Source organism: Rhinolophus sinicus, linkage group LG03 (genome assembly GCF_036562045.2).
Source record: "Rhinolophus sinicus isolate RSC01 linkage group LG03, ASM3656204v1, whole genome shotgun sequence".
In the NCBI taxonomy this organism is placed as follows: Eukaryota; Metazoa; Chordata; class Mammalia; order Chiroptera; family Rhinolophidae; genus Rhinolophus; species Rhinolophus sinicus.
Genome location: NC_133753.1, coordinates 4,869,647 through 4,895,675, shown reverse-complemented (window position 1 = coordinate 4,895,675; position 26,029 = coordinate 4,869,647). Strand labels below are relative to the sequence as shown.

General features: G+C 49.6%; 1 protein-coding gene across 3 annotated transcripts in view; it reads left to right on the top strand.

Moving 5' to 3' along the window:
- Positions 1-3,563: 3,563 nt before the first annotated feature.
- Positions 3,564-26,029, top strand: part of CYP46A1 (cytochrome P450 family 46 subfamily A member 1) — a 30,014-nt gene continuing 7,548 nt past the window's right edge. Inside the window, exons 1-9 of one of the 3 annotated variants that reach the window (XM_019751594.2) lie at positions 3,627-3,900; positions 10,366-10,446; positions 11,004-11,085; positions 16,872-16,945; positions 17,389-17,475; positions 22,015-22,153; positions 23,047-23,157; positions 24,000-24,150; positions 24,344-24,406. In XM_019751594.2, coding sequence (XP_019607153.1) covers positions 3,779-3,900; positions 10,366-10,446; positions 11,004-11,085; positions 16,872-16,945; positions 17,389-17,475; positions 22,015-22,153; positions 23,047-23,157; positions 24,000-24,150; positions 24,344-24,406 — 910 coding nt within the window. In that variant the 5' untranslated portion in view covers positions 3,627-3,778. Of the gene's footprint in view, positions 3,901-10,365; positions 10,447-11,003; positions 11,086-16,871; positions 16,946-17,388; positions 17,476-22,014; positions 22,154-23,046; positions 23,158-23,999; positions 24,151-24,343; positions 24,407-26,029 lie in introns of all 3 variants that reach the window. The other 2 variants (XM_074326946.1, XM_074326947.1) reach the window with 2 other exon arrangements.

Genomic DNA, 26,029 nt, shown 5'->3' with positions numbered 1-26,029 from the left:
AGGGTGGGCGATGGTCTGAGCCAAGTCTCCCCCTGCTCCTTCCAGGCCTCTGCCCTTACTCCCTCTAATCCAGTCTCCATACAGCAGCTAGAGTGACCTCTGAGAACCTGACCCAGAGAGGGGCTGCCTCTGCCCAGCGTCACACAGCTTCGTTCTGGAGCCCTCGCAGCCCAGAGCTGCAGGAATATCCCGGGTGTGGTCCAGTGCCCAGGACTGTGTCTATGGCATCAGCCTCAGGGCTGACAACACCCTAGGTCCCTGACTGGCCCTCACTTGTTCCTTGTTTACCTGCACCCCTCTGGTAAGCCCCAGCTGGACCAGGGCCCTGGGTAGCAATCTTTCTCCTCTGACGATAGGAAAGGCCCCCTGTCCTTGGCAGCCCTGACAGCTGTGTCAGTGACTGAAGGCGAGCAAGCTAGTTGGCAACCTCCAGTTCACTAAGGCATCCCTGTATTTACACCTTGCAAATATTTGACTCTGAGGCTAGACCAGGGTTCCAGCCTTGGCTGTGTGACCTTGGGGAGGTCATTTAACCCCTCTGAGCCTCACTGGAAAACAGAGGTAATCAGCAGGACTGTTGGAAGAAAACTGAGGTAACATTTGCAAACATGTCCAGCCCATTCCAGGTTGCTTCCTAGAAAGAATGCTCAATACCAGGCTGGTGGTGTCCACACTGGTAGCTGCCAACTGCACAAGACAGGGTGGGGAGGGGTACGCCATGTGGAGGGACCAGATGAGAATGACCTGGGACAAATCCTCAAAATGGGAGGCAGATGAGCCTCTTCACACTACCACGTAGAGGACGTCTTCTTCTGTTCTCTCACTCCTTCTAAGAACCAGCATTTATCGAGCACTTACTATGTGCCAGGTGTCTCAGGTGTGTTGGCTCACTCAGTCCTCACAATGGTTCCATAAGGCACCCTTGACATCACCATCCCTCTTTTCCAGATGAAGGGGCAGATCCCCAAGGTGACAATGTAACTAGTGTTGGGTCCCATGTTCAGAGGGTGAGGCAGCTTTGAACCAAAGCCCCCTCCAAAGAGCCTTATCTTTCTCCTTCCCTAGGCTACTGTACCTGTCCCCTGCCAGGACATTCAAATGAGGGCAGCCACTTCAGAGCCATCTCCTCTGCCTGTATGCCCCTCCATGATTCCCGCCGGGAAACCACTTCCTGTATGGAGCCATCTTTACCGATGGTTCTCAAACTTGAGCAGAATCACCTGCAAAGCTGGTTAAAACACAAGTTGCCAGGTCCTATCAGAGTTTTTTTACTCAGTTTTGGTGGGGTCGAGAATTTGCATCGTGACACCAGGTGATGCTGATGGCCTAGGGGCCACACTTGGAGGACCATTGTCTATACACTAGTGCTGTCGAACAGAAATGCAAATGAGCGACATAAGTAATTTCAAATTTCCTAGTAGCCCTGTTAAAGCAGTGAAAAGAAACAGGTGATATTCATTTTAATTAACTTAACATATTCAAAAATTATCCCTTTAACTGGTAACCAATATAAAAATATCAATGAGATTTTTTTTCTTTTTACTTTCTTTTTGTATTAAGTCGATATGGTCTGTTGTGTATTTTACACACACAGCACATCTCAATTTGGACTGGTCACGCTTCAAGCTCTTGATAGCCACATGTGCCCAGTGACTGTTCCATTGGTTTGTCTAGAGTCTAGACCTTCCAAAGGAAGAGCCGGGTGGCTGGCCAGGTGCTTCCCAGTGGCGCCGTCTGCTGGAGGCTCGCAGTGCTGCCCGCCCTGGACAAAGGGCCTCGGACCCCAGCCTTAGTGTGCTCCGATCTCATTATTTATTCACCACTTAATCACAGGAGAGCTGGCAGGATCAGATGAGGTCGCCATATGGAGGGGACACAGCTGACTCGCGCGTCAGGGACCGGGGTCCTCTGTTGACAGAAATGCCAGGTTGAGCCACGGTCACATTGAGCCAGAGATCACTGGTGTTGACCGGTGTACCAGAGAGTATTATCCAACGCCCACTCCTCTCATTAGCTCTGCTTGGACAGGCTCAGGTTCACAATTATACCCCGATGCTGCTCCATGCCCTCCTCATGTGGGGCACAGACTGTGGCCAGAGCAATTCAGGACCTTGCCCTGCCCTCCTTGCCCTCAAAGAACAATTGTTCGGGGTCCTCTCTTCAAATTGCCTCCAACTCCTGGAGCTTTCACAGCCCAGGAGGAGCTGTCTGACCTCCCCACCTCCCCCTTCCCACAGCAGGGACAACCAAAAGTCTCCGATGCGCGCCTGCGGCTGCTTCTCGCCGCCACACGGGGGCGCGGTCGCAAGCCACTGTCTCACAGCTCTACTGGGGGCGTGTCCAGGTCCCCACGTGGGGAAGGACGCCTAGGTTGCGTGGCCTCGGTGCAGAAATCCTGTCTCCTCGGTGCTGGACCCAGCTCTTAAAGCTTGGCCTTCTCCGTCACCCCGCAGACCGCATACCCCTGACAGTCCTGTTCCTGATGGGGACTGTCCCTGGCTGCACCTGGGAAAGCCGGTACATAGGATAGGCCTTCTCAGTTTTCCAGTCGCCCAACCACTCCTGGACTGGTCCATGAGTGAGGCAGGGACATGTTCTCTTCTCAGAAACCCAGCGGCATCTATCTTTGGGTGCCTTCTCCCCAGCCCGGAGAATCTTTATCTGGACTAGGAGTGGGCACACCTGGCCCATTCCACCCACTGCTTTCACTCCGGGGGACCCCTGAGTGTAGAACTGGGAACTAAAAAGCCCAGAGCTGACCCCTTCTGTCATACTAGAACGGGTAATGAGAAGCAGGTTACAGAAGGGAAGGCAGTTTTAGTTATTAGTTCAAGCAGACCCTTCAGGCACGCGGGTCACATTTCTCCTTTTCTCTTGAGGGTGACTTTGCGTACCAAGATTTTTCACCCACTCCAGCAACTTTGGACCCGGGTCGACACCTCCGATGGGGCTTCCCTGAATGTGGGAGATTCTAGAAGTGCTTGAAACTCCGGGAGAGCAGCCTCGGTCGGGCTCAGAGATGCGCTCTTCATTCTCAGACTCAGGCCTTCCAGTGTCCCCAGGGTGCTGGTCACCTGCCCCACGCTGGGAGACCGAGGGCACTCAGCGTGGACAGGCCAGACAGGGGAAATCAACTTTGGGGGTTCCAGGAAGAGGTTTGGGAACAGTCTGTGTAATACAGAAATTCGGAGACTAGAATGGGGTTTCCAGGAAGGTTTTAGGGAGAAAGGAAGGGGCCTAGGACCGCGCGCGGAGAAACGCCATTATTTGAAGGCGCGGAAGAGGGCGGAACCAGTCCGCAGAAGTTAGCGCCGCCGCCAGGTTAGCAAGCGCCGAGGAATCAGGGTTGCTAGGGACAACGCGTTCTGGGCGGAGCTTCTGTTGGGGTGGGGCTTGAGGGCGGAGCCTGGGGAGGCGGGGAGAGGGCGGGGCCTAGGGGGTCTGAGCCAGAAGCGGAGTTGTGATTGGCGGAAACCACATGATCTGGGCGGGGTCTAGGCTAGGGCATAATTAATATTGGGGCGGAGTTTCAGGAGGAGCAGGGCAGAGCGGGGGCGGGCCCCGAGAGCAGGAGCCGGAGGCGGAGACGTGGTTGGCGGGGACGGAGCGCTCTGGGAGGGGTCGGAGCTGGCGGGGGCGGAGCCGAGCGGTGGGGGCGGTGCTGGGTCGCGCCGGGCCTGGGGCCGAGGCGGCGCGCGGCGCTGACAGCTGAGTCGGCTAGCGGCCTCCCGCCCCCTTGGTGCCCGGCCCTGACCCCGGCCTGGCCTGTCTCGGAGCCATGAGCCCCGGGCTGCTGCTGCTGCTCGGCAGCGCCGTCCTGGTCGCCTTCGGTCTCTGCTGCACCTTCGTGCACCGCGCTCGCAGCCGCTACGAGCACATCCCCGGGCCTCCGCGGCCCAGGTGAGCGGGAGGTGGGGGCGGGGGCCTGGATGGGGCGCTCGAATGGGGGGTCGGGGGACCGCGTCCAAACCAGAATCGGGGCCGGGGGTCCAGCCTCGCCTTTGCGCGCGGCCGCTTGGAGACCGCGGCCGGGAGAGGGGCGCTAACTATTCTTAGTAACAAATTACTCACAGCGACCGCAGCTGCTCGGCGCCCACCGCGCTCTGCTGGGCCCCACAAACGTGATGGCAGCGACAACCCTGTTAGGTAGGCGCTATTGTTACCACATCGCTCAGACGAGGAGACTGAGGCTCGCAGAGGCAAAGTCACCTGCCCAAGGTCACACCGTCGGTAAGCCTAGATTTAAACCCAGGTCAGCATGGCTCTAAAGTGGGTGCTCTTAACTTTGGGGACGTGGACGGGGTTACTCAACCTGGATTGGAACACTGTACTTTGGTCACATTCTCTTTTGTACCTCTGTCCTGGCATATCCTTTTTGTTTTCTCGGTACTTCCATTCCATTCTTGGCCCCCATCCCCCACAACCTACCTCACCCCACCTGAAGCTTACCTTTCTGAAGCTTAAATCAAATGTGTCATTTCTCTGCTTCAAAGACTTCCCATCACCTTAGAACTAAATCTAATTCCAAATTAAGTCCACTCCCACGGCCAGCAAGGCCCCTGCTGAGCTGTCAGAACCTGCCTCTCCCCCCCTTGCTTACTCACTGCTGCCCCCAGTCGGTCTGCACCTTCCTCCCCCAGCTGATTCCCTCCCTCTGGGGTCTTGCTGTTCCCCATCCACCCTGTGTAAAGCCCACCTAGCCCCAAACTTCTTATAGGGCCATCCCCCCTGAAGTTACCTTCTGTTCACCTGTTGACTGTCTGTTCACCTGTTGACTGTCTTCCCCTTTAGAATGTGAGCCCTGGGAGGGCAGGGATGCTGTGTTGCTTGTGTATTCCCAGCGCCTGGCACATTGCAGAAGCTCAATAAATATTTGTTGGATGAATGAATAAACAATGGTATTAGACACACTTTTTAAAGCCTCAGGACCTGAACATCGGGAAGGTACCCACCTCCAGCACAAGCCAGGTGCCCTGGTATTAGATGCCTGAATTCCTGTTGGGTGGGTCCGGGAAAGATCTCTGTGGCTGGGGACACAGGGAGGCAGCTGTTTCTCCCTACCGGCTCTCTATCCTCCCAGGTGCCCTCTCCCATTCTGAGGTCTTCCTGACCCCTTTTCCCTTGCTTAGCAGCTCTGTCTTCCTCTCCACCTAGATGGTTCTTCCCCCAGCCTTGCAGCCTTGGCTTAAATGCTAACTCCTCAAGGAGGTCCCACCTGCTCCCACACCCAAATATATTATGTTCGTTCATTTTATGAACTCTAAGTGACCCTAATGGCAATTGAGTAATTTATTTGTGCAACCTCTTGTTAAATGTCTGTCTCCCTCATAGGCCTGTGTCTGTCTGTTCTCTGTCATGTCCCCAACATCTAGCATAGCAATGCCTGGTCCATGCAGAGTAGACAATCAATAGACAGTGATTCAAGGTGGCTGGTAGAAATCTGCAAGTTGTTAGGTACAATGTCACCCTTTCAAGTTTTCAAGTCAGCCATCAACCGCTTGGAATTGAATGACTTTTGGGCTTGTTCTGATAGGTCTCATGATTTGGCCTTCTCGTAAACACAAGTGCTTCAAGCACTACAGACCCGGTCCAGTCTTTGTGTCTTGAGAAGAAAGAACTTAAGGCAAACCCCTCTCTGCCCCTCCTCACATTTTTTTTAAAACTTGCATTTAAAAAATAAAATTTGTATGCCCTTTGGAAGGACAATAAATCAACTTTACCCTTTTGAAGTATACAACTCAGTGCTTTTTAATGTAGCGACGGAGTTGTACAACCATCACCTCTAGTTCCAGAACGTTTTCATCTCCCTCAAAGGAAACCCCATACCTGTTAGTGGTCTCTCCTCATCTCTCCTCAACCCCCAGCCATAAGCAACCACTAATTTACTTTCTGTCTCTATAGATTTGCCTGTTCTAGACATTTCATAGAAATGGAACCATACATGTGGCCTTTTGTGTCTGGCTTCTTAGCATTATGTTTGCAAGGGTCATCCATGGAGTAGCATGTGTCCTCATTTCTTTCCTTTTTTAGGCCTGAATTCCCTCCCAAATCTTACACCACAGAATCTACATGTGACCTACACGTGTATGTGGGTCGTCAGAGGAGTGGGAGGAGGCAGAATATAATTATGGTGGGGTTCTTCGTTCTAAGGAGGTGAACTGAAAGGTCCACAGGCAGATTTTGGATTAAAAATTGGTTGGTGGTCAAATATAAAGCTGCACTAAGTGAAAGTTCTGGAACCTCTTCTAGCACAAATCAGATGCTTTGGCATTCAAAGCCTGGATCCCCAGACCATGATTGACAATACCATGGTGGACAAGAAATCAGGGTATTGAGTTTCCAGGAGTGCCATTTGCCCACTGGTGCATCATGGCTTTACCAGCTTGCAGGCAAGGACCCCTCTGCCCTGCAAAGAGGCAGCCCCACCTGACCCTTCATCTTCCTTATTCTGCAGGAGTAACCAGAATGCCCTCTCCTCCAGGATGCCCTCCCTGAGTGCCCCCCTCTGTGTTCTAATTACAAACAATATCCTACTGCAATCATCCGTGTAACAGCTGAAACCTCAGACCCCACCTTCAGATCCCACGCAAACACTTGTAGCTTCTTTATTTCTCTGTCACTGCTCTAAACTTTCTCATCAGCCCCCACTCTCCTGGTAGTGTGGGGTGAATGTAAACTTGACAATGAAAAGTCTCTCTCCCTGTGTTTACTTCTTTTGGAGTAAGTTTTTCAAGTTTGACTCCTGGGCAGTGCTGGCTCTCTCCTCCCACTCCTACTTGCCCAGGTGTTGGGGGTGGGAGTGTTCAACAGGTTACTGGGTGGTTCCTGGTGATGGTGGAGACCCACTGCTAGTTCTGTTGGGTGGTGCACCCAATGGACTTTGGGTGCCCAGCTGAGCACTCACAACCCCATTCCTGTGGCACAAGGCACAATCATGACCCCTCACCCTCACCCTGTGGGTGGCCCACCCCTTCGCCATCCAGTGGGCTCCCTTCACCCCTCTGGGTGGTCTCAGAGTGGACTCTCCAGATGACCTCTGCTCCAATTACTGTACACAGCGTTGTCTGCCCCCAGGAAAACTTGGCTCCCCACTGTGCGCGTTGCAGAGAACTGCATGTTCTGGGGACTGGCCAGGTGGGCTTCTGACTGGCCACCCCCAGTCCCAGTGTCTGATCATCCCTTACCTGCTGATTTCTAACCTCTGGTCTTCCTGCCCTGCCTTTGCCTCTCCCGCGCCCCCTGCAGGAACCAGAAGGAACGAGTGTTAGTTCCCTGTCTTGCCTGGCAGTGGGGACCCCACACCACTCCACGCCCTTGGCCTTCTTGAGGTGTCACTCACCTTCCTCCCCAGGTGGTAGTGGATCACAGTGATTAGGACAGAGGCTCTCAGGTGGGCCTGGGAGGGTGAGGAGGTTACAGATTCTGTTCTCACTCAGGTGACTGAAAACTGAGAACATGTCCTGAAAATGTGCAGCTTTGGGGAGTGACCATGGATACGAGACTATTCAGTCGTGTGTAATGTCTGCGGTCCATCCTTCTGCAGGTGGAGTGGTAGAAGTTGAAGGCCGCTCACCTCGAGTGGGCCTCAGTAGCCACCCTGCACCTCCTTCCCCAGGCATCTGCCCGCCCACTCTTGCACATGCTGCCTTCTCTTCAATCCCAGCACCTCCCCCTCCGCCTCTCCATCCGCACTGGCAGACTTTATTCTTGCCTCCTACTTCCCTGAGAGCAAATGGAACAGTCGGGGAGAACTTCCTTTCAGGGCTCGGCCCCCACAGCTGCCCCCTTCCCTGCACCGGGCCCACGCACCCTTCCCACTGGGACACAGGCTCCTGGCCAAGGACAGCAGACCCCCCCATCCCTCCCACTGCTCAGCGACCCTGCCCCATCAATGCCCCCTTTCTCCTGCACCATCACTTTTCCTTCTCTTCTGCATCATTCCCATTTTTATATAATATGCTTAAAAAAACCCCACAGCAACCCTTGTCTTCCCCCTCTCATTCCATGTAACGGCCGCCCCCTGTCTCTGTACCCCCACAGCAAACCCCTGAGAAGCCTGCCTGTCTTTGAGGCCCTGTTCCTCCCTCCTGTTCTCTCTTGAACCCACCACCCCATTGGGCTTTGGCCCCCCACCTCTTCAACTAACCTGCTTTGGCCAAGGTCCTCTCTGGAGCTACCACAGAGGCCACACTGGGTCCCCATCTTGCCTGGCCCCTCAGCAGCCTGGGGCAGACTGATCTCTCCTTCCTCCTTGAAGCCTCTCTCTGCAGCACCCACTCCCCTCCCTCCAGCTCTCCTCCAGCCTCCTCAAGTCTCCTGCGCGGTCTCCGTGACTCGTCCCTTTGCTGCCTGTCCTTGGGCCTCTTTTCTGTCTACACTCCCCTCCTTGTGGCGGAATCCAGTGGCTGGGCTGTAGATGCTGCGTGCCTGCTGAGGACTGTTGCATGTATCTCTCTAGCCCGGAGCCTCCCCCACCTCCAGCCTCAAGTGTCTACCTGCTTCCTTTCCATGGGAGACAGGCACCACCAAGCGGACAGGTCCACCGCCAAGCTCCCCACTGAATCCGCTTGCCTCAGGTTGGTCCCCAGAAGCCAATGTTGAGATAAGAATCTAAGTGTAAGTAGTTTATGAGAGACAACTTCAACAGGGCTTGGGGATTGCCTAGAGAGAGGGCCAGAAAGCCAGAAAAGCAAGTTCCTTCTGGGGACAACTGAGTGTAGCCCCCTGAGGAACTGTGGGACCTGGGGAGAGCACATGTCGCTGAGCTGCCCCTCTGAGGTGGAGGGCTTGGGGTCACTGGCGGAGGGAGGGCTGCTCTAGGGGTGTTGAGCTGGAGTTTCCAGGCCGCCCCTTCTGCAGGCAGAGACCAGGGAGCCAGCAGTCTCAGGGCTGGCTTTTGGCAGCCTGCCCACCTGCATGGACATGGGCAGGGGGTGGACGATAGGGTCCGCTGCCCTCAACAAGCCCCTTCTCAGTCCTGCTCACCTGAGGAAATGGCAGCTCCACCCACTGTCCCAGTGGCCCAGGGTCATCCTGGACACTCAGCACATCTGCATGGTCAGCAAGTCCCCTTGGCTCTGCCTTCAGCGTACATTCAGAATCTGACTTCTCACCCGCACTGGTCTGAGCCCTCATCACCTCTCACAGCCCCTTCCCTGGTGCCCCTGCTTCCATCCCGGCCCCCTCCTCACCCCTCTTTCAGCACTGCAGCAGCAAGAACGATCCATTTAAAACCCAAGTCAGAGCCCGTCTCCGCTCTCCTCAAAACCCTCCAGTGGCCCCCATCACCGAGGTCAAAGCCAAAGTGGTGACAACAGCCCCCAAGGCCGTCTGCGCTCTGCCCCACCCTGGTACATGCTCCTCCAGCACTCTGCTCCAGCCACACTGCCTTCCTTGAACTTACCGAGCATATTCCCTCCTCAGAATCTTTGCACCAGCCGTTCCCTTTGCCTGAAATGCTCTTCCCCTAGTTTCCTTCGCAACTAAGTCCCTCTCTTTTTACATCTCACATGACACCTTCATAGAAGAACGTTCCCTGACCTGCTTGTATAAAATGGCCACCCTCATGCCTATCCCCAGCTCTCCTTACCTCCCCCTCTCTGATCTTTCTCCCATCACTCTCTAACTTCATGTTTATTTATTTGTTTATCTATTCTGTCTCCCCCCAGGAGAATGAGTTCACTGACCCAGAACACCCCAATTGCAGTTTTGTTGCTACCCATTCTGTAAGCAATAGTAAGTGACCTTGACCGGAATAGAGTCAGAGAGCACACAGGAAGCCATGAATACCTTGGGACGTGCCTCAAGGCAACACCTAAAAGCTTGTTTACAATCTGGTGATCACATTGCAGACTTAGCTTGACCCTACCATCTCCTAGTGAGGACTGTGGGGCACCTTGGTACCAGCACCTTGGTACCAGCTGCACAACTGTGGGCATGTGACCTCACCTGCCCAGCCTCGGCTGTCCTACCTGTAAAATGGGTTAATAATGGACTTATACCTCCAGGTGGTGTGAGGAGGTCAGATGGGGGTGAGACTTAGCATGGCACCCTGCATATGGAGTGTTCAATGAATGTCTCCAGGTAATTCCACACAATATAATTGAGTGCCACCTCCTGACCTCCATACACCAGGGAGATGGTTTTCTTCCTCTCCATCTCCTCTCCTAGGAGGCCTCTGGAGCCAGTCAGACCCAGGTTTGCATCCTGCCTGGTGACCCTGAGCCAGTGCCATACCTCCCCGTGCCTCAGTCCTCCCATCTGGGAAGTGGGTCTAATAACGCCGACTTCACAGGGTCTTGTGGGGAAGGAACACACACTTTAATGGTGACTTCTGGCTATCTTAATGTTTCCCATTTCTTCTAGTTTCCTTCTAGGACACCTCCCCTACTTTTGGAAAAAGGATGAGGTTTGTGGCCGCGTGCTCCAAGATGTGTTTTTGGATTGGTGGGTCCTTAACTTGTCCTTTGTTGCCCTTATTCCAGTCTAGGTCCCTCCCGGGTCAGCTCCCTTCTGCTCCCCCAGTTCAGCACATACACTCCCTCTTCCCTCGTCCAGATTACTCCCACCCTCAGCAATTCCTCCTGAGTGGAGAGGCAGACCAGGCTTGTTCAAAAGGCAAGCTCTGCCATTCGCCAACCCCGTGGCCTTAGACCAGCCATCTCTGAGCCTCAGTTTCCTTATTTATAAACTGAGTGGGAGGTGTTACTAGATAAGAGTCATTTTTTGGGGTGGTGCTTTACACTTTTCAAAGCATTTTCAAAGACATGGTATTGCTTGATATCCAGCACAACCTTTGGGGCAAAGGAAGAGTGTAGCAGCCCCATTGCATGGATGTGGAAACTGAGGCCCAGTGGGGGACATGACTCAGCAGTGAGTCAGCCCCAGGCCCTTGGTGAGCCCCCTCCTGGGATGGGATGCCCTGTTTCTCCGGCTGGGCCGGGGCTGGTGGTATTCATGTTTCCAGTAGTTGACAGCCTCCTTTGGGTGACTTTGGTTTCCAGGGCTAAGAAGTATGGGCCCGTTGTGCGGGTCAATGTCTTCCATAAGACCTCGGTCATCGTCACGAGCCCCGAGTCAGTCAAGGTAGGAAGCAACATGGTTTTCATGGGGATAGCCCTCCCCATCCCTGGGGTGGGGACATGAAACTCGGCCTGGGGGATTGGAAGAGAACTGTTCAAGCCACATGCATTTGGAGTGGTTTCCCAAGGATCCAAAAGGGAATGGCATCTTTTCAACCACCCACTGTTTGGTGGGCTCTTACAAGCAGGGCTGTTAGATGTCATTGAGTGGGGACTTTGCCGTGGGACCCATGTGGGTTGGGAGTCTGCCCAACTAGTGCACACACATTTAGTTAGTTCACCTCTCAGCCTCAGTGCCTTCATCTGCAAGGTGGGATTATAACCCCTCTCTTTCAGGGCTGTGATGCGAATTAAATATTGATAAATTTATTTAACAAATACAAGGTCAAAAAAACCACTTAAACAGTGTTTACATAGGTCATGCGCTTTTCTGTGTACTTCTCAATTATTAACCCATTTAATCTGATAGGGGTAGGATCTTATTAGTCCCCATTTTTGAGATGAGGAAACGGAGACAGGCAGTATTAATTGGCCTGCAATGTGTGCAGGTTGGTGTCTGCTGTGTGGGTACCAAGAATGGCCATCAGATCACCTACTTGGGAGTCAGCAGAACTGGGCTCAAATCTGGGCTCTGCCACCAACTGGCTGTGGGACCTCGGACAAGTTACTTCAACACTGTGGGCCTCAGTTTCCTTGTCTGTAAAATAGGGGATGTTGCCTTTCTTACAAGTAGTTGTGAGAATGGAACTGAAATAAAGTATGTGAGACTAGATCCAGCCCTGCCTGGCACACAGCAATTGCTCAGTAAAGGATGGTGCCGTTATTCTCACAGTGGGTACTCAGATGATGTGTAGGGTGAATCTCGGCATGGTTGTGGTGTCACGAAGAGGGATAAAGTACAACTGAGGTCCGAGTCAGGAGGCAAGTGGAACAATTATGGTGTCTTTAACAGGATGTTAAAAATAATTTTATTTTAAAAGGTTTAATTTCCAATACAGTCACAGTTTAAGACTTTTAAAAGCATGCTACCAAAAGCCATACACAAAATCCTTTATGATGTTCAATGAGAAAATGAGTTGAAAGGTATATATTAATATGATGACTTGCATTGAGACATATTCAAGTATTAAACCAACCTTGAATTCCTGGTCCTGACACAGTTTGCTCCTTAATACGTGGATACAAGGATACAATTTGTTCATCTTTTGTTAAGAATTTTTGTTTCTATCTTTATCCTTATAATGCCTTTGTCTGGTTTTGGTATCAGGTTAATAGGCCTCATAAGATGAGTTGGGAAATGTTCCCGCTCTTCTATTTTCTGGAAGAGTTTATATAGGAATGGCATTATTTCTTCCTTTAATGTTTGATAGGATTCGCCAGTGAAGCCACTTGGGCCTGGAATTTTCTTTGAGGGAAGTGTTTTTTGTTTCAATTTCTTTCACTGATATGTGACCATCCAAATTTTCTATTTTTTTCTTGAGTTTGGTGTCTTACAAGGAATTTGTCCATTTCTTCTAAATTGTTGAAACTATTGATATAAAGTTGTCCACAACATTTATTGATTATCTTTTTAATGTCTACCAGATCTGTGGTGATGTCTCTCCTCTTTCATTCCTAAGAATAGTAACTTGAGTTTTCTCTTATCTTCTTGATCAGGCTAGCAAGAGGTTTATCAGTATTAGTCATCTTTTCAAAGAACCAGCTTTTGGTTTTCTCCATTGTTTGTCCATTTCCTATTTTATTGATTTCTGCTCTTTATTATTTCCTTCCTCTACTCACGTTGAGTTTAATTTGTTCTTGTTCTACTATTTTAAGGCGAGAGAGTAATTGATTTTTGACTTTTTCCCCCTAATATATGCATTTAAAGCTATTCATTTTCCTGTAAGCACTACTTTAACACAAATGCACCACACATTTCAGTATGTTGTGCTTTTATTTTCATTCAGTTCAATATATTAGGTTGGTGCAAAAGTAATTGTGGTTTAAAAGGTTAAAAATAATTGCAAAAACTGCAATTACTTTTGCACCAACCTAATAATTTCTAACTTCCCCTGTGATTTTTTTCTTTGAATGATAGATTATTTAAATATGTGTTATTCAATTTCTAAATATTATGAGATTTTCCAGACCTTTTCTGTTATTGATTCCTAATTTAATTCTGCAAAGTCAGAGAAAATACTGTTCATGATTTCAATCCTTTTAAATTAATTGTAGCTTGTTGTATGACCTAGCATATGGTCTATCTTTGTGCACGTACATGAGCACTTAAAAAGAATGCATATTCGGGTGACCGGTTAGCTCAATTGGTTAGAGCGTGGTGCTAAGAACACCAAGGTTGCCGATTCGATCCCTGCATGGGCCACTGTGAGCTGCGCCCTCCTAAAAAAAAGAATGTATATCCTGTAATTGTTGAATGGAGTGTTATAGAAATATCAATCAGGTCAAGTTGGTTGATAGTGTTATTCAAATCTTCTAAATCCTTACTAATTTTCTGTCTACGTGTTCTTACAATTTATGAGAGAGGAGTGTTGAACTCTCCAACCACAATTATAAATTTGTCTATTTTTACTTTCAGTTCTATCAGTTTTGCTTCATGTATTTTTAAGTTGTGTTATTAGGTATGTGTACATTGAGCATTGTTATTTTGTTGTAATGAATCTATTCCTTTATCTTTAGAAATGTCCCCGTTTATCCTTGGTAATATTCTAATTCTGGCATATGTTTTTTCTGGTATTCATATAGCCACTCTGACTATCTTACGCTTAGTGTTGTATGATATATCTTTGTCTGCCCTTTAGATAGTACCCTATCTGGGCTTTTATATGTAAAGTGGGTTTCTTATAGATAGCAGGTAGTTAGGTCTTGCTGTTTTATAGTCTGACAATCTCTGCCTTTCCATTGAGGTGCTTAAGTCATTTAGATTTAGTGTAATTATTGATATGGTTAGGTTTAAATCTACCATGCTGTTGTTGGTTTTCTGTTTGTCCCACCTGTTGTTTGTTCCTTTCTCTCCTTTCCTGCCTTCTTTTAGATTATGTTTTAGTATTCCATTGTATCTGTACTATTGTCTTATTACCTGTCACTTACTGGTTGTGCTAGGGTTCATAGTATAATCTTTAATTTATATCACTCTATCTTCAAGTAATATTGTATTACTTCATCTCTGTCTACTTTTAAGATTTTCTCTGTATCATTGGTTTCAGAAATTAGATTATGATCTGCCTTGGTTTACCTTTCTTTGTGTTAATTCTACCTAGGATTCTTTGAACTTCTTGGATATGTGGGTTCCTTGAGCATATGCGCTTTTGTAGTATTTGTAATAAACGTGCTAAAGTTCTTGTCTGTGAATCCCATCATCTCTGTTATTTCCGGGCCTGGTTATAGGTCAGAATTTCCTGTTCTTCAGCATGTTTAGTGATTTTCTGTTGCACACTTGACATGTGAATTGTACACTGTTGAGTGCTCGGTTTTGTGTTATTCCTTTAAAGAGTGCTGGACCTCATTCTGGTAGACGGTACACTTACTTGCAGATCAGTGTTATCCTTTCCAGGTTTGTTTTAAGGGTTTTGTAGGGTTGACATAGAGTAGACTTTTACTGTAGAGCTAGTTTAGCCTCACTCCTAAGGAGTGACCCCTTCCGGGGCCTCTAATAAAGGGCTTGTGTCTGAGATTTAACTCTGGCCGGTGGGAACTTGAACAATTCTTGGCTGTGTAAGTTCTGAGAATTATACAGCCTGCAGTTACCCAGTAATTCTCCTTTTCCCAGAAGTTGATTTTTCACCCAGTCTTGGGGGGTTTCACTCTACACATGCACTTGGTGGGATTTATCCAGAGACACAAGGGGTCCCTATGCCGATTTCCACACAGGAGCTCTCCCCATGCGTGGCGCCCTCCTCTCAGGGACACTGCCTGCAAATTCTAGCGTCCTCTGGCCTGCCTGGGTTCTGGTCACTGACTCATCAGTTTGGAAAGGCTGCTGGGCTATATCTGAGTTTCTCCTTTTAGTATCTGTCCTGAAATTGGCTCTAGGCAGAAAGCTGGAGTAATCCTAGGTCACATGGCTCATGTCTTTTTTTTTCTTTCCTTTTCTTTCTCTCAGGGTTCACAATCCTGCACACTGCCTATTGTCCAGTGTCTGAAACAGACATTTCATACGTTTTGCTTCTATGTCTGGTTCTTTATGGAGGGAGGGCAAGTCGCTAGCAGTCGCCCCTTCGTAGGCAGAAGCGTGCTGTCAGGGTGGGCAGCCAGCACAGGCAGCTCGTGCTGGGCCTCCCTCATGTCCCAGAGCCCAGCTCACTGGGCCATCAAAGGGCCCCCAGCTCCAGGGACAGCTGTGAGGAGCTCCCGTGAGGGACCCGGCCAGGGCCTGTGTTGAGGGTGCTGTGCCTCAGTGTGGGAGTTCCTTCATTCAGTTTGGGCAGAGTTGTGCTCAGGGATGTTTGAGAGGGGCCTGGGAGGCCACCCTTTACTATCACGTCTTTGTGCAGAAGAGAAAACCTGTGGGAGTGGGGTAGTGATGGAACTTGGCTTACAAATGATAGTGTTTGAGTGGGGTCCCCAGGATGTGGCTCATGATTCAAAGTCAACCATTTCTTGGGGTTCCTTTCAGCTGAAAACTTGATATTAGATCCCAGATAATACCAGCTGCCCCTGAGTTAATGTACAGTAGAGATGTCACCTTCTGCTTCCCAGCTCCCACAGGCTAAAGCTCAGCATCCCCAGGCCAGGTTTCTCCATCCTCCTGCTGCTCCTCCCCACTCCACACACGTCTACCTGAATGCACCATGTGACCCCGGCTGCCCCTGCTGGGTCACAGCCTTCTCTCCCCTCCCCCACAGCAGAAGGCCTGGATTCAAATCCTGTGGCCACCATTTACCACATGTGTGACATAGGGCCAGTTTCACATCTCAGTTTCTTTCTCTGTATGGAAGACGAGCACAGCTTAGGGTTGACTGGGCATTAAACGAGCTACAGGATGGTGATTGCACCTGGCATTCTGGAGCACCTGCTGTGTGCCAGGCACCATTGTCAGTGCTTTCATACGGAACGAATTTACTCTTCACAGCAACCCTACCAGACCGGCACTCTTCTTATCCCCATCTTGTAAGATGAGGAAACTGAGGGCCAGAGGCAGTAACTCGAGCTGGGTGGTAGAGTTGTTAGCATGTGGTGGGGTAAGGATGTGGAGCTCAGATTCAAATTCAAGCCAGCTGACTCCATAACCTGGGCCATCTGCCTCAAGAGCTGTCAGCTAATGTTACTGTTGTACCATCAGCTCTTGGTGAGAAAGTTGACCCTACCTCCAGGAAGCCTTCCTTGACTTCCATGGCTGTGTTGGCACAAGCAACACTGAATCTGTGCTGAGTGTCTCGCCGGTGTCCCCAAAGCTCTCTTTCCAGGCCTGCCCCCTGCCCCACTCTGGTTTCAGAGCAGCCTGTGTCCTTTCTTGCTCTTGCCACTTTGGAAGATGGTGAGGTGTGGGGTCCTGGGTGTGGGCATTGGACTGAGGAAACCCCTCTGCACAGCTCCTCAGCTGTGTGGGCACAGGAAAATCACTTCACCTCTCTGTGCCCCACTTTCCTCATCCCTGAACGCCGGGATGCTATTGCTTAAAGACAGGGCTTGTGGGGGTTAGGCGCGGTCACGCGTGTGGAGTGTTCACACTCTAGCTGAGGCTCGGCTCAGGGTGACCTTTTGGGGTGTTTCACAAGAGTCAAGGAAACTACTGAGCCCTTCGCAGCCTCTCACGGGTGCAGGAGCTCATATTGCATTTTTTGGGTTGTTTAGAAGTTCCTGATGTCCACCAAGTATAACAAGGACTCCAAGATGTACCACGCAATCCAGACGGTGTTTGGCGAGAGGTAAGGCAAGGCTCCCGCTGTGAGCAGGGGCCCAGGGGCTCCGGAGCCTCGGGGAAGCCTTAGGGCCGAGGCCCTGGCTGCTGGGCACTCAATGTGTGCCCCAAACATGGTGGCCACCGCTCTTGTCATCAGCACCTTCCCTCTCCCCTCTCCCCTCGCGTGGCAGATGGGAGTACGGGGGTCGCTGAGGCTGGGGCACATGATCACCCTGTTTCTTTCTTATTTATTTTTTATTGTGGTAAAATTCACATACCATAAAATTTACCATTTAACCACATTGGAGGTACAATTCCGTAGCATTTGGTACATTCACAATGCGGTGTCACCATCACCACTGTCTAATTCCAGGACATTTTCATGACCCCCAAAGGTGACCGCACACCCGTCAAGCAGTCCGTCCCCATCCCTCACCATTTTTCTCATCTAGTGCTTGTGTCCCGCAGACTGTTTGGCCAAGGCTTGGTGTCCGAATGTGACTACGAGCGCTGGCACAAGCAGCGGAAAGTCATGGATCTGGCGTTCAGTCGCAGGTGAGTGTGGCTGGAGGCGGGCACTGTGCGTCTCGGCTGGTCAGATGGGGCTGGGCTGCCCAGCGTGGGGGGTGTGGGGGGGCCTCACCCAGGCAGAAAGGGCAGAGGAAAGAGATGGCATTAGTAGTGAAAGAGAGAGACAGGTGGGCCACTGGGACGTGAGGCTGAGAGAGGTCACCACACTGTTTGTGAACATCAAAGGCTGAGTGACAATGGTGCTTGGAGGGGTGACAATCCCTGTCCCCCAGGAGCTCCCCTGGCTCAGACCTCATCATTCCTCATCAGCGCATTTTATTTTATTTTATTTATTATAGTTTTCATTTTGGGGTAACATTTTAAAAATAACTTTGGTTGAGATATAACTCACAGTCCATATTAATCACCCATTTATAGGGTACAATTTAATGGTTTTTAGTATATTCACAAAGCTGTACAACCATCACCTTAGTCAGTTTTACATTTTTATCACCCCCTAAAGCAGTCACTCCTCATTTCCTCTCTATGCCTGTAGCTCCCGGCAACCGCTAATTTACTTTCTGTCTTTATGGATTGTCATATTCTAGACATTTCTCATAAACGGAATAATACAATATATGCTTTTTTTGTGCTTAGCTTCTTTTATTTAGTGTAATGTTTTTGAGGTTCATCCAAGTTACAGGATATATCAGAAATTCATTCCTTTTTATTGCCAAATAAAATTCCATTGTATGGACGTCTGAGTTGTTTCCACTTTCTTATTATCATGGATAATGCAACTCTGAACGTTTGTGTACAAGTTTTTGTGTGGACATATGTGTGTATATCTCTTGGGTGTATACCTAGGAGTGGAGTTGCTGGGTCAGATAGTAATTCTTTCTATATTCAATGTTTTGAGGAAAGTAATCTTTTATTTTGATTTAATTTCAAATTTACAGAAAAATTGCCAGAATAATATAAGGGACTACTGTATGTTTCTTATCCATATTCATGAATTGTTTATTGTTTAAATCAACATTTGCTTTATCATTTCTCTGTATGTACATATAAATATAATTATCATTCTCTGTGTGTGCATACAAATATTTGTATTTTTTAATGCATATATTTTTAAACCATTTGAGAGTAAAGTGGGGACATTGGGATCCTTTTCCTTAAATACGTCTGTGTACATTTTCAAAGAACAGGACATTCTCTTACACGACTATAGTTCAGTTATCAAAATGGGGAAATTTAGCATGAATCTAAAATACAGTTATCTAATCCATGATCTATATTCGAATTTTGTCACTTGTGCAATTGCAGTTATTTTTTTTCCTTGTCTAGGATGCAATCCATGTTCATGTGTTACATTTCATTACCAAGTCTCTTCTGCATTCTAGAACAGTTCTTCGTCTTTCCTTGACCTTCTCGATCTTAAGATTACAGGCCAATTTTTTTGAATGTCCTTCAATTAGAGTTTCTCTGCTGTTTCTGCATCATTACACTCAGGTTATGCTTTTTGGTAGAAATGGCAGAAATGTTGTTGTGCTCTCCTCAGGATATTATGTCAGGAGGCACATGCTGTCAATCTGTCCCATCTCTGGAGATGTTAACTTTGCTCACTTGGTTAAGACAGTGTTCTCCTGGTTTCTCCACTGTGACATTAATACTTAGTATGTAATCTGTGGGTGAATATATAAACATCCTCTCCTGGACTTTCATCGCAGCCTCCTCCCTGGCCTCCCTGACTCCTGTCTTCCTCCTCCAATGTATCCACCTCACTGCCCTGGAGAGAGCTTGCTAAAACTCAGATCTGGCCATATTACTCCCTGGTCCAGAAGCCTTCAATGGGTCCCTGTCATCTGAAAGATGAGGGTAAGACCCCACCCACTGCTAGGCCCCTCAGGCCTTTGCACCATTTCTTCTCCACTGTTCCAGAACCAGTGGGCTTTCTGGCATCTCTGCCTGTGTTTCTGCCATTCCTTCTGCTTTCTGTGTTTCCCAGGGTATCAATCCTGTGCATCCTTTGATACCCAGCTAAGATGTCACTGCTTCGGGAAATTGTTCCCTGACCTTCCGAGGCTGAGTTCATGCTCCTGTCATGCCCACTGCAGTGATTCTCATTCACATCCACCTCGCTCTCTAGATCTCAGGTCCCTGAAGGCAGAAGGCACATTCTGTTCCTAACTCCTGCACCCATAGCACCCGGCACTTCGCAAGTCCTCCAGGAATGCCCATAGAGTGAATGAATACATTAATGAGATAATGAATTGAAATAGTCTTGGTCTTACTGGAGAGTTGCCAGGAGTGAGAATGAGAAGAAATAGACTGGAAAGAGGCATTTATTTAATAAATACTTTTTGTGCCAAGAGCCAGGGCTACGAAGGCCATCCAAGGTGACATGGTCCCTGCCCTCAGGAAGCTTTGAGGTTGTAAGAGGACATAGATTCTAACCAGATGACCATCCACAGTGTCCATGGCTTAAATATCAGTGGCATTGTCTATGTGAATGCTTTCCAGGACACAGGACCTTGCATTTGAACAGCACTTTACATTTTCTTAAATGCTTTCATAGACATGTTTACTTTTAAAAATTAATTGTGGTAATATACACATAACATAAAATTTACCATCTTGCCCATTTTTAGGTATACAGTTGAGTGGTATTAAGTACATTCACATTGTTGTGCAACCATCACCACACGTTTAAAATTTTTATTTTCACAAAAAGGTAGTTATTTAAGAGATGACTATTTTTTTTGGAAATGTAAAATTTACAAAGTTGTATGAAAAAAAGCTTTGGGAGATCCCTGTAAATGTTTTACCCTTGCTAAATTCTAATTCACTAATGAAAGAGAGAAAAAAACTGGTGAGTTTCATCTCCAGCCATTATTCTTGTAGAATATCATTATATACTTTTAATAAACTTGTGAGAGTAAATTGCCAGTTTCTGCTTTTTCAGATATTATTTTTACTGAAAGACCTTGGTCCCAGTTGTTTTCATAAAAGACAAGGGGTTTGGGATTGTACTGTACCACTAACTCTCCAGCCCAGAGTTTATACTACAATAGCTGCAAGAGATTTGGAATTGGTCTGATACCAGCCACATGCTACCCAAATAGTCAATGTGAATATGATTAAAAAAGAAAAAAGACAATTACAAGTAATTTTGCAAATAAATATATATTTTCAAACCATATAAGTGGTATGATGAAAAAGTCAGAGGTGCTATGGGAGCATGGGGTCTACTTGGGTCTCAAGAGACATTTCCCTAAGGAAGTGGCTTTTGGGTGTCCATCTGGAGAGTAGGCAGGTGTTAAGATTGTAGCAGAGCATGGGGATGTAGGGTGGCAGAGAGGAGAACTCCAGGCAGAGGGGACAGCATGTGCAAAGGCCCTGATGTGGGAAAGAGCATCGTGCTTTGGAGGAGCTAAAAGGCAATTGTAACAGAAAGGCAACACTGCAGGTGGGAGTCAGCAAGGGGCAGAGTCTGCCTCTTGGGCCCAGGTGAGGATTTTTGCTCCCTCCTAAGAGTGACAGGGTGCTTCAAAGTGTTTTAAGTCGGTAAGGGACCAGAACAGAGTGGCACTTTTAGTCGTGGCCTGGGCCATAGAGGATAAGATTCGCAGCCAGAGTGGGGTGGGGGCTGGGTGGTAGCAAGCACGAGGGTACCAGGGTCTGTGCTAGAGCCAGGAAGCCAGAGCAGGGTTGGTGGATGGGCAACGAAGAGCTGATTTTCTTTGCTGATTTAAAAAACTGTCCTTTTGCATCTCCCATTTTCTCTTTTAAATGTTTTTAAAAACTTCCTATTTGGAAATAATTTCAAATATCTAGATAAGTTTCAAGAATAAGAATAAGAGAAAGAATACCCCTATGTTCTTTACCCAGATGGTTAACATTAAAAATTGCTCTCAATTTCAAAGGCAGTGCTTTCTGTCAGTTAAAATTCAAAATACATAATGTGCAAAGTAGCAGTCTACTCCCTTCCCACTCACTTGAGGATACCATTTTTGTGAGTTTGGAGCGCATCCTTCCATACCTCTTCCTAAATTCTATACCTGGCAGATGATCTGGGTAGCTGTCCTAGGGCAGGGGTGCTGTGGGTTGGGAGCTCTGGGTCTGAGGGCTCATTTCCATGTAGGGTTGGACACCATGATTGCTCAAAGGCAGGGAATGAAATGGGAAAACAAAAGGCTGCAGATAGCAGCCCTGGGCAGGCAGATGGGGGAGAGTGGGCAATACCAGCAAAGAGGTTGGAAGGGAAGCTTCATGGGCTCTGGAAGCCAAAAAGGCCTTTCTTCTCTTCCTTCCCCTTGTCCTCTAGAATTTCTATGCCTCCACGTCCCCTTGAGGTCAGAGTTGAGGGGTCCAGTGGCAGATGGAGGACCCATGGAACCACTGGGACAAGGGCAAAGGGACAGCAGTCATCCTGAGTGGAGGAGAATGGTGAAACCCCAGGGCTTAGTTTGATTACTGCAACTCCAGTCTAGGAGCTGGGCCTTGAGGGAGGCCAGAAAGGCTGGGAGGGGCCACAACTGCCATTCTACACACTGGCCCCTGATGAGTGTGCTGTTTCTTCAGCTCCTTGGTTAGCTTGATGGAGACATTCAACGAGAAAGCGGAGCAGCTGGTGGAGATTCTAGAAGCCAAGGCAGATGGGCAGACACCGGTGTCCATGCAGGAAATGCTGACCTGCACCACCATTGACATCCTGGCCAAGGTGATGGGTGGAGGGCAGGGTATGTGGCGGGGTGTGCCACGTGGAGCAGGGAGTGTGGCGGGGTGTGCCATGTGGGGCAGGGAGTGCCATGTGGGGCAGGGCGTGTCACATGGGGCAGGGCATGCCACGTGGGGCAGGGTGTGTGGCATGATATGCCACGTGGGGCAGGGCGTGTGGCGGGGCGTGCCATGTGCGGCACAGGGCTTTCTTCCCTCCCTCTTCCCTTTCTTTGACTTCCTCCCCACCCTCTTGATCCCCCACACATCAGTGGCCCCTTCTCTGGGCTGAAAGCTTCATATCTCCTTGATTATTCAAAAAAACCCAGTGAAATTGGGCCTACTAATTCATTCTCTAGAAACGGACACAGAGAGGCGTGGGGAGTGGCCTGTGGCTGGTCAGGGGCAAAAGCAGGACTGGATCTCAGGTCTGCCTGACTCCTAGCCCAAAGCCCACCTCCCCCTTGGCATCCCTCATGGAGTAATGGCTTGGCTTTTCACCTTGGCACACCCAGCAGTGGCCCAGATAACCCCAAACCCGGGCAAAGACAGTCAGGCAGCTGGAGTGTAGGGACTGTTGTGAAGAGTCATTGTCATTCAACAGTTCACTGGGAAGCTGAGTGTAGAAAGGACACACAAGGAAGGCTGCATGTTCAGGGAAATGCATCTTGTTAAGAAAGGAGGCTGACGTTTATTGAGCAGCTACTATGTGCTACTTAACGCCCACCACGTTCAACGGGGTCAGAATTATCATGGCTCCTTGTAAGGAGTCAATGACAGGACGCACATCAGCCCTTAGCCCAGGGCCTGGGTCTCTAACTGAATGGTGCCAGGTTCTGAACCGGGTCTTTGGTCCCCCTGTCCCCCAGGTCTCACCTCTCCTTTCTCTCTCCCCAGGCAGCTTTTGGGATGGAGACCAGCATGCTACTGGGTGCCCAGAAGCCTCTGTCCGGGAAAGTGAAACTGATATTGGAGGGTATCAGCGCATCCCGCAACACTCTGGCAAAGGTACTGCCTCGGCACCCCTTCTGGTGACCAGCCGCTGGAGCTTGTGGTGTCCTCAGTGCTTTTTTTTTTTTTTTTCCAGAATGAGTTTTGAGTTCTGGTATGTATGTGTGAAATGACTTCTGAATCAGTTAGGATTTGCAAACATTGCCTCAAGTAGAGGCTCAAAATGAAAATAGTTTAAGTAAATTAGGAGTTAATTTTTCTCTTGTGTAAAATGATCCCTGAAGCAGGCAGTCTAGATTGGCTATGATGGCTCCACAGTGTCAGATGTTCCTGGGTTTTTCTTTTGTCCACTGTCTCCAGCCCATCACCTCACTGTCATAAGATGGCTGCTGCAGCTCCAGCTATCACCTCCTTGTTCTAGGCTTGAAGGAGGAAGAAGGGAGAAAGGAGGTAGTTGAGTTGATTCTCAGACAGATGCCCAGGACCCCCTCATGTTCTTGGGACTTTAGCCTCTGAGTTTGCGGTCCTCTGATGCCATCCCATCTTTTCGGCTATTGGTTCCACCTCACTTTCCTGTGGTGGTGGTTTCCTCTTAACCACCTCCAGCCTTCAGGAATCCCTTCTTCTTTTCCAGTGATTCCTGGATGTTTTAAGGCATCTTTTCCATCATTTCTAGGGATTTTGTGCAGGAAGGGGAAGCCGATGGATGCTTGAGTTTGGGCCTGCCATCTTGATCTAGTCTGCCTGGCTACTTTATCTTTTCTAGAATTTTCTCGCATTCTTCTGCTCAGCTTGCCAGTGCTGCTGTGGATTTCTAAAGTCACGTTGCAGTTGTGGGGAGAGGGGAGAGGGAAGTGTATGTGTTCTGTGGACCATCTTCAGCTGGAATTCTTGTTTAGTTTATGCCTGGAAAATGGAAGCAGCTTCGTGAGATTCGCGAGAGTGTCCGCTTTCTGCGCCAGGTTGGCAAGGACTGGGTCCAGCGGCGCCGGGAGGCCCTGAAGAGGGGGGAGGACGTCCCTGCCGACATCCTCACACAGATTCTCAAAGGTGCGGGGCCTCCCTCCGAGGCCGGGCGGTCGGGGTGTCTCCTGTCAGGGTGGTCCGTCACAGATGGCTCCAGATGGCTCTGGCTTAAGGGGAGAAAGACGGTGGGGTTTTGATGAGCTGTGGGGAGAGGGAGCAGGAGTATGAGTGTCACAGATGTTCCTGCCAGCGCCCTCAGCCTCTCCTTGTCTTTCAGCTGAGGAGGGGGCCCAGGACGATGAGATTCTGCTGGACAACTTCGTCACCTTCTTCATTGCTGGTTTGTAGTTTCCGTGGGGACCAAAGGTTCAGAGCTGTGCAGAAATGATGGGCACTGTGGATCCCTTAAGCTCTGCCTCTGAGAGATTTCTCGGGCCATCAGAGCAGGATTCTGCTGTGGAATTGGGGGGGGTGGTGGCTGGGATGAGGGGAGCAGAAGCCCCCTCTCTCTGCTTAGGGAGGCCCAGGAGGCCCTCTTGGCGGTATCTGACCTGGTAATGGAGCTGGCAATCATGGGGTCTTGTGGAGCTGGGATTTGGGGCTCAGGAGAGCTTGGCCATGTGAATTCAAGGTACTCCCTCATTCAGAATTTGTGGGCAGGCCTTCAGTAGACTAACACAAAAAGACACGCTAAGCAACTTCTTGAGCGCCTGTCTTCACCTAGAAAGCTCCTATTCACCCCTCAGCGATCACTCAGGTGCTTCTTCCTCGGGGAAGCCCTCAGTGATTACCCCGACTCACCAGGCCCCCAGTTAGACTCTCTCCATAGGGCCCAGAGCTCTCTGCCCACATGTCTCACAGTTTAAGTTGTATATTTATTGGTGTTATTCCATGCAGCCTGTCTCCCCAGCAGATTGCATGCTCGGTGAGGGGTTATGCTGTTTCACCCACCTGTGTGTTCCCACGGCCCAACACAGTAGGATCTGTGAAGATGGGATGAAATGAATGAACAAGTGAATGGATACTAGGCTCAGGGAAGACAGGCGAACAAGAGGAGGGACCATGCACAGTCTGATGGCAGTGACAGACAGACAGACAGAGACAGAATTGCTTGGGAACCTTGCCGGGCAGTGGGTTTTCAGAGGAAGGAAAATAGACACAGCTGCCCTGCCTCCCCTGGGCTCCTGCAGTGTCTGGACACTGAGTCGCAGCTGGCAATGCAGGGCCAGGGCCAGGCTGGGACTTCTGGATGCTTCTCTCTCCATCCCCAAACCCTCCCTGCAGGGTGCCCTGGCCGTGACTCTCCTCCTTCCCTCCCCAGGAGGAGGTGGGCCTCGCTTCCCAGCACCTACTTGCTGTGAGGTGTAGGCCCTTCTCTAGTGTTTGAGCAGGCCCGCAAACCCCTTGGCTGCCAGTGATTGCCACCTGGTAAGCCACCTGCCCCTTTAGAGGAAATTCCTGTGACACGGATGGTTCCCTCCCAGGCCAACCGGGAGCTTTGACTATCAACCTGGCCAGATCCTACCAGAACTCAGCATCGGCCCTCCTGCAATGAGCCCTGCCCTCTGAGGGGGAAGCCACTGGCAGGCCCTCTAACTGGAGGTGTGCTCTCTCCAGATCTCAGGGACTGGTGCTCACAGCTTGGGGAGAACATAGCCATGGGCTCGAAGGCCTTACCTGACTTGAGTCCCAGCTCTGTTCCTCTGGCTCTGTGACCTCAGAGAGACACATTCCTCCGAGCCTCAGCTTTCTCTTCTGCAACGTACGGACGCACATCCCTCTAGGCCAGGCAGGGCTCGAGGACAGCTGGAGAAAGGGCCTGTTAGAGTGTGGATGTCCGGGGCAAATGCCATTTATGTGACTACACTGGCTGGCACAGGCGTTGTCGGGGTAGAAGGCGTCTCCCTATCTGTATGCCTACCTCAGCCTTGAGAGGCAGAAGTGAGGGGCTGGGGGTCTCAGA